Below are 12,829 nucleotides of genomic sequence, written 5' to 3' on the forward strand. Positions count from 1 at the left end.
TTTTCATGCAGTTTGCATTCTTGCTAAGCAACCAACTTAAAAAAAATGGTAAACTGGTCTAGAAAGTGCTGTTTTTCCAGACAGCCTTCATCAAGAGTCATTTCCATTTGCTGTGCTATTGTAGCATGCACTTCATGATATGCCTGCTGGCAGTAGGAATTAGTGTAAGTTGACAGATGTGTTTCCTGTCTTTACAATTACTGTCTGTTTGCTTCCCTCTGGCACTGCTAAAGAGTGTGTGTAGTATAGTGATACAATCCAGGGTGAGAAGGATGGTTTAAATCTCAAACGCACCAGGTCCCAGAGAACTAGACTACAGCTGGTGTTCATACACTTAACTGAATGCTTGACAAAGTCTGAGAGAGGGCTAGGCCTTTGGCTTTGGCTTATTTCACTGTATTAGTTGCTGCTGTTACATGAAGCCACAAAGCTTAATTTTTTTATGCTGGAACATGACTATAGTCTGAGCCATGTTTGCTTTAGTTCTTACAGTATGAAATATCCAAATGGTGACAATGTCAGAGGGAATGGCCGGGGTGGGAGCACATGGACTTCCTAAACCAACCAAGCACAAAGTGAAGATGGTTCAGGGAGCAGGCCGCCACAATAGTCTCTCCTGAAAATGCTGTAGCTATGGGAGAAATCTGCGTAATAAGAGGCCTCATACAGAGCTTGTTCTAGCAATAATCATGGTGTCAGAGGACAAAATGGGTGACTTAGTTATTTTGTATTTGAATACATGCACTCCTCTTCCAGAGCGAATGGCTGTTCTGCTTGCTCAGATTCAGCCTCAGAGAGTAATTTCTTGAGCCTGGTCTAATATTGTCACTGCCTGTTGGCCTGTGAGCAATGTGAAAAAGCAGCCTGCGTATCCTCACACGCTGAGGGTAAGAGTTGAGATGAGGCTGACTAGTCTCTCTTTTGCCTGTGCCATGAGGCTGAATGGTTCCCAGTCATCCTCGGGAGGTAATGGCAAATCTCCCTTTTGCCTCTCTAATACTGATCTTGAAGCTAAGGTTGAGCTCTGCTAATGTGTTACACTGCAGGCTGATTCTTAATCCCCTGAATCTCTCACTTACAGCATGCTCTTAGCTCCAAATAAAATGACTAAGCTTGAGTAGTTAGAGAAAAGTGCCCTGCTTTAATAAAGCTCCTTAAAATGAATTGTGGCTTTTTAAAGGTAAGCCATCCAACTATTTTCTCTTGTCATGATAGACTCCCTCCCTAAAACAGAAAACTAGAAATGGCCATAGTTCTCTGAACATCCACTCAATGTGCAGTGGCAGTCAAAAGTGTGAACAGAATGTTGGGAATAATTAAAAAAGGGATAGATAATAGGACATAAAATATCATGTTGCCTCTATATAACTCCACATATGCCCACATCTTGAATACTGTGTGCAGATGTGGTCGCCCCATCTCAAAAAAGATATATTAGAATTGGAAAAGATTCAGAAAGGGGCAACAAAAATGATTAGGGGTCTGGAACAGCTTCTGTATGAGGAGAGATTAATAAGACTGGGATTTTTCAGCTTGGAAAAGAGACGGCTAAGGGGAGATAGGATTGAGGTCTATAAAATCATGACTGGGGTAGAGAAAGTAGAGAAGGAAGCGTTGTTTACACAAGAACTAGGGGTCACCAAATGAAATTAATAGGCAGCAGGTTTAAAACAAACAAAAGGAAGTATTTCTTCACACAACGCACAGTCAACCTGTGGAACTCCTTGCCAGAGGATGATGTGAAGGCCAAGACCATAACAGGGTTCAAAAAAGAACTATATAAGTTCATGGAGGATAGGTCCATCAGTGGTGTCCCTAGCCCCTGTTTGCCAGAAGCTGGGAATGAGCAACAGGGAATGGATCTCTTGATGATTACTTGTTCTGTTCATTCTCTCTGAGGCACCTGACACTGGCCACTGTCGGAAGACAGGATACCGGGCTAGATGGACCTTTGATCTGACCAAGTAGGGTCATTCTTATGTTCCAACTCCCCAGGCTGTTTGCTGAAGGGAATTTGATCAAGTCATTTCAAACACTTATTTGCAGTGATTATCAAGGCTTCATCTATGACCCATGTGTAGATAAGAAAGGAAGTTGTACATAGCTCTTGCATGCTAGGATGGTTGTTTGAGAAAATCTTTGCCTCTCCATCATTCTGAATTTGAGCAGCATAATTTACCCTAACAAAAGGCAGCAGATTGATTTCACATAACTTTACATTACTGTTTAGAATGTATTAAAATAATAAAGAGGTTGGCATCATCTGAGATTAATAAAATACCATCCATTTTATAATTCAAGGTACACGCACATGCTAAGACTTTATGATTAGCTGTTATCAGATGTAAACAGCATACATGTTTTTATCCCCAAAAGAGAGAGTCAAAGGGTCCATGGAGTTCACTATAGACTTTACTACTCATTTTAGTGAAAAGTGATCAGATACTCTAGTACTGTGGCCATAGGAAAGATGACGAAGATTACCATCCTCCTCTTTCCCACCCACCTCCAATCATAGGTAGCAGGGCTACATCAGTACCTGTAGTTTAATCAGTCTGTTTTGGCACTTTTCCCTTGTGGAGTGTCTCCCTTGTATAAACACGATCATTGTTTACCCTGTACTACTGTGCCACCATTCCTAGTGTTGTAATCTGCTTCAGACCCAGAAAGAATTGTCATTTTACAGGACTTTGCAACACTCAGAAGTGAAAATCTCAATTGCGTAAATCCAGTAATGCAGCTGAAGCTGTGTGCTTGATGGCTGTACGCTCATGCTTTTAATTACCATTAAAATAATTGGCACTGTGGCTACTGAGAGGATGTGAGAAGATCAGAGGCTCAAGGCTGTTTCTCCCCATGCCTCGGGGGTACGAGCAGCTTTCAGTGTCTGTATAATTAAAAGCTACAATCTTTCATGTGTACAATAAAGAGGCTGGGGAGGTAGGGAGACTCTGGTCCTTCTGCATTTTATTACTTATAATCAGGGACCCATCTCTTTTCTCCATTAAGGTCCTGGAGTCAAGAGTGTCATTGTCACGCTGCTGTGTCTCGCACAGCTAGTGCTCTATCTTTTGTCTAAGGATCTCAAAGTGCTTTTCAAAACTTAACTCACTCTTGAACTGGCTAACTAACTGCCACTGATTTGCTGCTAGGATGCAATGCAGGATCATTATGTGGAAGTGTGTCCTGGACAGAACTTCCTTGAAGACCACAGTTCACTTCCATTTCTCCATCTTCACCAGCAAGTCGGATCGTGTCATCTCTGTCAGACTTGCACTTTTGGGCTCATTTTCTGTTTTTTCCTGTCTTTCCCTTGTGTCCAAATCCTGATCATTCAGTCTGTGCCCTCCCCCCCCCCCCGCCCCGCCCCTTATCTTTACATATCCAGTTTGAGTTCCTTGTCCTCACTGTTAAAGCCCAGTTCTACTCTGCTACTTCATCCCTGCTGATGTTTCACCTACTCTGCCTGCCTTATTGAACCCTTCATCTCCTCCTCCCTCCCATTCATGATTCAGTTTCTCACCTCCTGTACACAGAGCAAACACTCACTCCTCCTTCAGGCACCTGCTTACTGTTCACTTCTCTCAGGTAGCCATCTTAGACAGAATGTGTCCAAAAGCTATTACTAAATGCACCAACTTGGTACAGAATATTAGAGTTCGGTGCTATAAAGTTAATTGTCTAGTTCAGGGGTCAGCAACCTTTCAGAAGTGCTGTGCCGAATCTTCATTTATTCACTCTAATTTAAGGTTCCACTTCCAGTAATATATTTTAACATTTTTAGAAAGTCTCTTTCTATAAGTCTAATATATAACTAAACTATTGTTGTATGTAAACAAGGTTTTCAAAATATTTAAGAAGCTTCATTTAAAATTAGATTAAAATGCAGAGTCCCCTGGACCGCGTGCCATAGGTTGCCTACCCCTAGTCTAGTTAGTGACAAGTCATTTTACAGATAGGGAAGCTGGACACACACACTTCCTGATTTGCCATGAACATAGCAGGTGCAAAAGAATGCAGGAGTTGACACTCCAGTGCAGGGTTCTTTGCGTTCAAATAGTCCCTTCCCCTTTCCAAAAAACCCCCAGGATGGTATATTTTCATGTGATTTTTTTCCTTCCTTTTCAGCTACGGGAACTGGTCAGCATGTGCATATACCCTGATCCAGATCAGAGACCTGACGTTGGTTATGTGCACCAAATAGCAAAACAGTTGCACGTCTGGACCTCCAGCACTTGAATCATCTGCAGACGCTCCAAGAAAAGCCATCACAGCGTAGTCTTACTTGAATTTTTATTTCTCAGATGAAACCGACCGGTGCCTAGTCAAACTCAAGTGAGAGAGTTGAGCACTCCTAGCAAGATGCTCCATGATTTCTGCAGGTTATTGACAAGGACTCTTACCAGGTGGTCATGCTTTAAAGTGAAGATTCTATGAGGTATTGCAAGCATTTTTTTTAAAAAGCCAATAACATGTTACAGATGTAGATCATATAAGGGTCCTTTCTTAAAACTGTTGTGTGTAATCTAGAATAGATTATATTAACAGGGGTGTCTCATTGAGCCTTTGGCACACCCCTTTATCTTAACTGTAATGTGAAATATTGAAATAATTCCTTCAGTGAAATCACTTTATACTAATGTAAGAATTGCAGTAGATTTTGTGTAATTTGTATAACTGCTACTTTGCCTCTTCAGCACATGGTTAATAGCAATTTCAGTTTTTAGTTCATATATTTTTAAAGCGTTCAGCTATGTGTTTTATCCCCTCCTTTGCAAAAATAGGAAGGGGGGACACTTGTTTGAAGTTTTTTTTAATCTGAAAATTTAGAGTGAATATTTTGCTGATGCATTTATCTGTTAACTTGGTTATAGACAATGAGGTGAGTCTAGCATATACCTGAAAAGCATTGCTTCTACAAGCAATGTATCTTTATAAATGTATTTTCCCCTTTGGCATTCATCTTGTTAGGCTGAAAGTCTATTATAAAACCAGTGTTACTCTAAGCCAATTCTATTTTGGGGAAGATACTTTTATCAAATCCAATGGTACTTTAGCCATTCATATATAAAATGTAAGGAAAGCAGTGTTTTAAAACCTTTCAACCATAGTAACGATATTATTTACATTTAGCATGAAAGACCAGTGCTTTGTGTAATTTTAAATAAGGTTCAGCCCATACCTATTTAACTGTGAAAGCTAATTTATAAAATGTGAATTTTTATAAGAAACTCAAGCTGATCTGAAGGAGACATCTTGTTTAAAGACCTAAAAATTTTCAGTCAACTAAATTCATTCATTGAATCAATGATTCGTTTCATTAGTGACAATGAAAAGTATTCACTGCTTTAGAAACCAAACTTGCGGATTCACGTTCAAGTGTTTCCATTTCACCTAACTGTGCAGGGGACCTGTTGCAGTTAACAGTCTCAGAGGACAACATCCAGGGGAACTAAACTTGTACTGTTAAGTGTTTCTTCTGTGTGAGGTAGAGTCCATTGCTATAATGTATGTTTGTGGGTGGCAGTTGTTCGTGTTTAAATACAGCCTGTGACACCTTACTCTTTAAAAAAAAATTTTTTTAAAGGCCTTAGTCTCTTGGAAATAAAATTAGGGTAAGAGGTTAAATACATGTATATGCTTTGAATGGATTTTTTAAACCTAATTCTCACTACTTAAAGGAAAACTGTAGTGCCCACTTAAACTCCTTTCAACTGAATTTCAAAATATTCAGCTAAGGTGTTAAACCTAAAGATATTCATTGCTGTGAATGATGCTGGTATCACTTAGATGTAAGATGCCATTTTACTGATACTTCCTGTTTGGAAGTACAGGATATTCAACTCGGCATGAGAAAGGCCAGAATGTTTCCTCCATTCCCAATGCTAACATATTCAGAAATGATCAAGAAGCCAGATTTTTATTATATTTAAAGGAAACCTGCAGTACAAAGGTGACAATCTTTATTATATTTAAACTATAGTGGCAACTACACATTCACAGACATGGTTGTGCAATGTCTCTGTTGGTGTAATGTAGAATAAAAGTTCTTTGACTGTCAAGAAGGCTCAAATTACTTGAGTTTTGATAAGTCTGGTCATTTCCTTCCTACATAAGATCTATTAGTGCTTATAAGTAAATGTATTTTAAAAGGTAAATTTTTGCAACTGTGCATTTTTAGATAAATAAAAACATGATTTACAAAATAAACAACTTCCTTTGTAAAAAAGCTATCTTTGAGTTCAGTGTTAAGGAACACAATGTTTTGTTGCAAAATGACTGAGTCCAAGTCTAAAAGTGTTTAGATCCCCCAAAATCAGTTTCACTCTGTACATCAAACTTGTAAGGAAATAGACTAAATCTCAGTTCTGCTGACAAATTCTGCCTTCTAAAAACAATGTTTAACCACTTTGCTGTTGTACAGATTACAGGCTATCCTGACTCTTGGTAATGGGCTAATTTTGGGGGGAATACAATGTATAGCGGCGTTTTCTGTGTTAAAACAGGACAGAGAGAAGCCCCTGAACTTTGGGTAGTCAAAATAGTGGTGGCAGGTTTTTCTGCTAGTCCTAAGTACAGGTAGCAGCTGATTAATGACAATGGCGATATCCACTCAAGAGGGAATGGCCCAACTAGCTGAACATGTACTTCAGACCTCTGTGAATTGTGACTCACTCATAGTTTACAACATGTCTGACTGTTCAGAGAAAGATCACAATGAGATGGTAAGGAATGGTAAATCAGCCAATCAACACAGAAAACAGAAAAACTCAAATTGGTCAGAACCCATTTATTTACTATAAATTGAGGTTTATAAACCAGACATGGTTAACATGTAGTGTCACTAGAGTTCAGCCTAATTCTTCAGGAAGTGTCCATTGTTTGTATGGTTTCATCCACCACTTCAAGTTCCAGGAGAGCCACATTTTCTGTGAGAACAGCTGTAGTTCCTTTTTCACACCTGTACTTACCATACCTGTTGAAAAGACAATCAGTGAAAGTTACAGAGCAGCTCCCCAACATAAGAGAATTTTCCTAGGGATGAATCCAAACAATGTTTTTAAAAACAGCTTCTTGGATGTTCACTTTAAAGGAACAGATGATGAGTTACAGGAATTCTCTCCTGGACTTAGGATGAGACACTGGGCTGGAACTTGTTCATATAACAGATGAGCTGTGCAGCTCATACTATGCAAGTAGAACTACTCCGAATAAGTTCGGCCGATCAGCACTGTGCCTTTCCCTATTGTTCGTTTTAAATAAAGATGAATTTTTATTTCCATTCCACTATTTCTGCAATGGTATGTAAGATTGCACAACCACATTACACCTTGTGTAAATATACACATTGCAAAATCTTTCAACTGCCTGCAGGGGCTGTGACTCACTGATTAGGCAATGCAGTGTGCTGAGGTGACTGCTGCATGGTTAGCAGTTAAATTTCAGCTTGCCTCTTACTCAACTAACTGCACACACATTTGCTTACTTTGGAATTTCACTACCTCTGTGCCTTGAGTATTCCTAAAAGGTTTGTCACTTCTCTGAGGCTAATCATGAAAACTGCACTGCAGAATACTACTTAGGGTAGGGTGGCTGTACTTAGCTAATTTCTTGGACATTTAAGTTCAGAGAATTCAAAATGCATCAGCTTTGGCTTTGAAGGAAGAAAGAGCAACAGCATAAAATGGCTTGTTGTCACGTGTAGTTTTACACACAATGTGGTGAAAGGAGGGCTAAGGGGGATCTCTTTTGCTGTGGCCTGTCAAATTAGGGAGCTGGAGAACATTAATAGCACCAAGTTCTAGGTGGTGAAAAGGTTGAGAGGGACATTCCAGGGGAAAGGAGCATTGCTGAAAACCTGCAACATTTGTTCCCCTATCTTATTTGCATTTCCCTTTAGTGAAGATTTTTGGTTGGGCCAAAGTTAACCACAGAACAATTGACCATCCCTCCCGTAATGATTTACAAAAAAACCTCTACAAACTTTTAAAGGAAATGCTAGTGATCCAGAGAGTGGGTTTAAAATCAGCAACCCCATGCACAGTGTGTTCTCCAAACATGGGTGAAGCCCTTCCTCTCTCCGAGAGCAGGAGCTAATGGTGGTAGACACTGAAAAAGCAATATCAAAATATACTGGGAAGGGTCTGACTGGACAGAGTGGACAATATGCAGCTTCAGAAATACTAACCTTTCGCCTTTTTTGTTGGCCACATCATAAGGTCGGAGAAAATCCAACTTGTTTTTGCTTATAACACAGAGATCTATGTTACTGCCGGAGCCCAGATCATTGAATATGCCAGCTGAGATGGCATCTCTCACAAGCTGTTTGGCTTCCTCTTCCTGGGGGAAGGGAGAATAAAATAAAGCTTGTCTAGTTTACTAACTCCTATAAAGGTGCAGCACAGTGTAGTTAGAAAAGTTCTTAAATTGTCATTGTGTACATTAGATTAGTAGTTTTCCCTTTTATTTAAATGCAAAGAGCAAAATTATTAATGATCCAATTAAGGGGCTACTTTCTAGAGGTTACTGAAGTGTGATTCAAGAGGATCACTTGCCCTATGAACTGAGACAGTACTGTCATATGGAGATGTACATTTCTGTACATGCCCTAAGTCGTCTCAGAAGGATAAAGGTAGAAACATGGGCATCCTTTTATAATACAGTATTGTGAACCTGACCAATGGTCAGCTCTCCCCAGCTTTCCTATCATGAGCCCCATCACTGGCACATGTCAAACTGATTATAATGTAGATGTCAGGGTGAACACATTTTAGAAACGAAAAACCTTAAACTATGAAGGGAGAAACCGATGTTCATAATGATTTAGTATCTTCCAGACCTTAAATACATACATGTACAGCAATCTATAATGCAAGTTTCCCTGTAATGCCCTGTGTAAAACACTTGCATACAAATTGCATACTCATTTAAAGACTACCTTGAGTAGAGAATATTTAATCATCCTTTATCGTAAGAAAATGATTTGTATGTTTTGCAACACAGCCAACTTGGATTGCAAAATTTATTCTGCTCATCTGAATAGCTGCATTACAGGGGAGCTTTGATCTGCATTGCATCATAGCTAGCTAATGTTTTCAGATGCCAGTATAGTGCACAGGAGAAGAGTATTAAAAGAAACGTTGATAAACACAGAATTTGATAATATAAAATTTTATAGCAGGAATGGGAGTATGGCCACTTTTCTGTAAATCAAAGTAAAGTGTGTGTGTTTGTAAATACTGATTGTTACAATGTTTCAATTTAAATGGACTATAACTACTAATAAAAGTATAAATGTAGTCCACATTCATTTCATATCAGTAGTACAGACTCGACTGTGCAGTTTCATTAACTAGTTCAGAGTTAATGAAGCAGCAAACTTCTACTCGTCTCTAGCCTTGGATATTCTAGGAAAGGAAAGATGCTGCTTGTTTCAAGTTGGGGAAAACCACCTCATATCTAAAGAAAATTCCTATGGTGGCTAAAATTATGCACTACTTTTTTTAGTCCTGCATAAGTTTACAAATGTGTATTTGAGATAGAACCATACCCCTTTGCACAGAATTTCTAATGCTCAAAGAGTTTTATTCTTTAAAGCATGACTATGTTCTTGAAATGCACACCATACAGACACCTGCCTTATACAGTTTCTCAGAGGAAATTTGAATTGTTCTGTATTTAACGGAAATTATCTAAATTACTTTTCAGAAAGACTGCAATAAATTCCATGCATCAGCCCAATGTTTGCCCATTGTTCTAAGCAAGCCAACCTCCCCCACGAGCACATTACAATAAAATCTATTTAATTGTATACACAACTACAACAAAACCCTTCATTGAATAACTCTGGTATAACTGGCCTCAAACTATGCATTCTGTACGGCAAGTTACAGCCTGAAAAGATTCGCATAATTGTAGCATCTCTGTCGCAGAAAGGGAAAGCCTATTACAGCTACATTAGCTCCCTCTACAGATTCAGCAAGGGAAAGAATGAGGTTTCATTTCAAATACAAACTCCTAACTGACAATCCCTGAGGAGCTTCAGGGATGTTGCAAACAATTTTGGAAGCCATTAGGTATTGTGAGACAAAGGAGAATCCGCAACTTCACATTGTAGCTGAACATACGGCATTAAAATTGTATTGATGTGACAAAGGTTATATTACTGGTAGAGTGGTTCATCAGCATGTTTCACATACATCCAGCGAGATCTGGAAAAGGCTCACAGTTGGAAAAAACGCAATCCCTAGCTGAAATTTAACAGATGTCTCATGGCTCACCTTCTCTGCCATTCATGATCACAAAACATCCCTGTAGTAACTACAGCAATTACTTTCAAAGATAATAGTAGGAACACTATATATAATGTTTCCTTATTCCAACCTGTTAGATCAGATTTAACAAGCCAGTCCTCATCAAATCACAACTTAGGACCCACTGTTCCCTCATGCTTTGGGGGGAGGGGAGAAGAAGTGGACTAAATATTCCCCCCCCCAACACACACACCCCGCATAACACCACAAGCAGCTGTTGTACTAATGCTCATTTATTTAGGAAAAGCCACATATAAATGTTAAATCCATGAATCACGATCCTGGGAACCAAAAGAGCAACTGATTGGCTTTAAAGTCAAAGAGATTAAAAAGAACTCACAAAAAAAGATTTAGGTACGATTCAAAGACTGACCATGGTCTCTGAAAGACCAAATGGTCCTCAGAAATTAGACAAACACTGAAGCCACTTCTAAAAGATGTTCCCTCATTTGGGCTGACTTTAAAATTGATTTAAAATTTTTTTGTTTTTGTTTCATTCCCTTTCAGGCCTGGTCTCCTCTAATAACTCCTCTAATAACTGTAACTGTAAAGATTAAGCCACTCCAGACACTGTTGGGATGAGATGATGGAGCCTGGTTTTTGTTTAAAAATACCTGGAGGCTGGCTTGTCTATTATTGCTTGGTCGCTGACCCTTGGAAATTGTTCACTCCCCCCTCATCCTCAGAAGTCACTCCTGGGGAGAGGAGAAGAGTTTGCAAGTGTCACCTAGGCAGCAAAAATTCATCTGACCATTGATAATCAGCTGGTAATGGATAGGTTTCTTGCCCAATACCAACTGTGGCATAAATTCAATGCTACTTGGTACAAGTGGGCTGGATACACCAGTGTATTAAAAAAAACCACAACCACCCAGATACGAAAATGCCCACTCATGAGAAAATGAGGCAGAACATGATTTTTAGATATTAAACACAAACAATTTCATCTCCTGCAGCAATATATTAAACCTTAAGGCAGTGGTTCCCAAACTTTAACAATCTGTGAACCCCTGTCACTAAAAGGTCAAGTCTCACAACCCCCTCCTAAAAATGAGCATTTTCAGGGATTTTCTCCTATACCTGAGTCAAAGTTATAAAAGCAGTGCTCTTGGAAATAGAAAATTTGGTTTTAGGATTGCTTTTTACATATTGTTATGAAAACAGCAACACTCTTCCAAGATCTCTCTTTCATAGCTTGTATCACTTTGAATAAACCTGTTATAAGACAAAGCTCCTAGGTTTCATCAAGGAGTATCAGATGTGAAACAGCATGAAGGTATTTAAGAAGCCAATTCAAAGAGTTCCTCCTGCACAAGCATTCAGGTCTTGAGCAGTCCAGGCAAACAACACGTTACAACAAAGCTTAACTTCTTCATAATAATTTTAGAAGCAATACTAGCTGCCTATTTAATTTTTAAAACAGCAAAAAGTATCTACCTCCTTTTCCATTTCTTATAAGGAGCCTTGAAGTGTAAATCTCCTCAGTGTGACAGATCTGGATGCTTTGAGCTGCTTAGCTCATGGAAGTCCAGGGGCTCTGGGCTGCCCAGGCCCCTAGGGACAGCTCTGTCCACCATTAGGGCATTTTTTTCCTGAGAACTCCCTTTAACAGTTCACAAACCCCAGTCTGGGAACCACTGCTTTAAGGAAACAAAAGACAAAGTACTATCTTCTCAATGGTCAAATACTTATATGAATACATTATGTAAATTTATACTTATTACTTACGATCCAGTCTACTCTATCAGAACTTTTACTTAAGTCAAGTGCTTGTGCTAGGATTAACTTCAACTGGACTTTTGTCTGAGTAGCACTGCAGGATTGAGCTCTTTGGTGTGTAAATCTTACTTTCTGAAGCTGCTATAATTACACATCCAAGTATACCATTATAACCCCCACTTTTATAATTTACTTCCAATGCATAAGATCAAGGAACATTTTTTAAAAACTTTATTCTCTGACCTGAACATACATAACATGTTAATTCAGACTGAAATTTAACAAAGCAATACTAAAAACCAGGACTCTAATATATGTATAAGAAATTCCGAGTCCCCGTTTTATCCTTCACTCACCAAGGTGGTGTTCACTTATTGCAAACATGTCCAACCCTATGGCAATGTCGAGTTAAACATGATGTACAACCAAGGCACAATGGAGCCAACTGAAATCTGAGTCTCCAAAATTACCAGTTTTATCCAAGCTCTTAATAGTTCATGTAGCAGTTTGAATATCTGACTTGCCATCATCAGACATCGGGAATGAATTGGCAAATTAGCTTTCAAAGCTGCTTTTGGTAAATGCAGCTCTGCTCACTTCATGTAAAGCCTTTAAACTTTTTTTTTTTTTTAAATCTTGCCACAGGAAATAATGATCCTTAGGGTGTGTGCGCTTGTCCTAGAATGTTTTCAGATTCAAGCAGCAGCTGCAGAAGTACCAATACTCAAGTGCAGCTGAAGAGGATCCCCTCAGTAGCTCAACCACAATCATGTCTGTACCCAAGGCAGACGTTACAT

General features: G+C 39.1%; 2 protein-coding genes across 3 annotated transcripts in view; one reads left to right on the top strand and one right to left on the bottom strand.

Annotated features, from left to right (window-relative positions):
* NEK6 (NIMA related kinase 6) overlaps positions 1-6,693 on the top strand; it is a 116,390-nt gene extending 109,697 nt beyond the window's left edge. For both annotated transcript variants that reach the window (XM_030535617.1, XM_030535618.1), the window contains exon 11: positions 4,129-6,693. In XM_030535617.1, the coding sequence (XP_030391477.1) occupies positions 4,129-4,239 (111 nt within the window). In that variant the 3' untranslated portion in view covers positions 4,240-6,693. The remainder of the gene's footprint in view (positions 1-4,128) is intronic.
* A 77-nt stretch (positions 6,694-6,770) lies between these two features.
* Positions 6,771-12,829, bottom strand: part of PSMB7 (proteasome subunit beta 7) — a 37,134-nt gene continuing 31,075 nt past the window's right edge. Inside the window, exons 7-8 of the mRNA XM_030535619.1 lie at positions 8,189-8,340; positions 6,771-6,976 (exon numbers count right to left, since the gene is read on the bottom strand). Coding sequence (XP_030391479.1) covers positions 6,865-6,976; positions 8,189-8,340 — 264 coding nt within the window. The 3' untranslated portion in view covers positions 6,771-6,864. The remainder of the gene's footprint in view (positions 6,977-8,188; positions 8,341-12,829) is intronic.

Source organism: Gopherus evgoodei, chromosome 16 (genome assembly GCF_007399415.2).
Source record: "Gopherus evgoodei ecotype Sinaloan lineage chromosome 16, rGopEvg1_v1.p, whole genome shotgun sequence".
Taxonomy (NCBI): domain Eukaryota; kingdom Metazoa; phylum Chordata; order Testudines; family Testudinidae; genus Gopherus; species Gopherus evgoodei.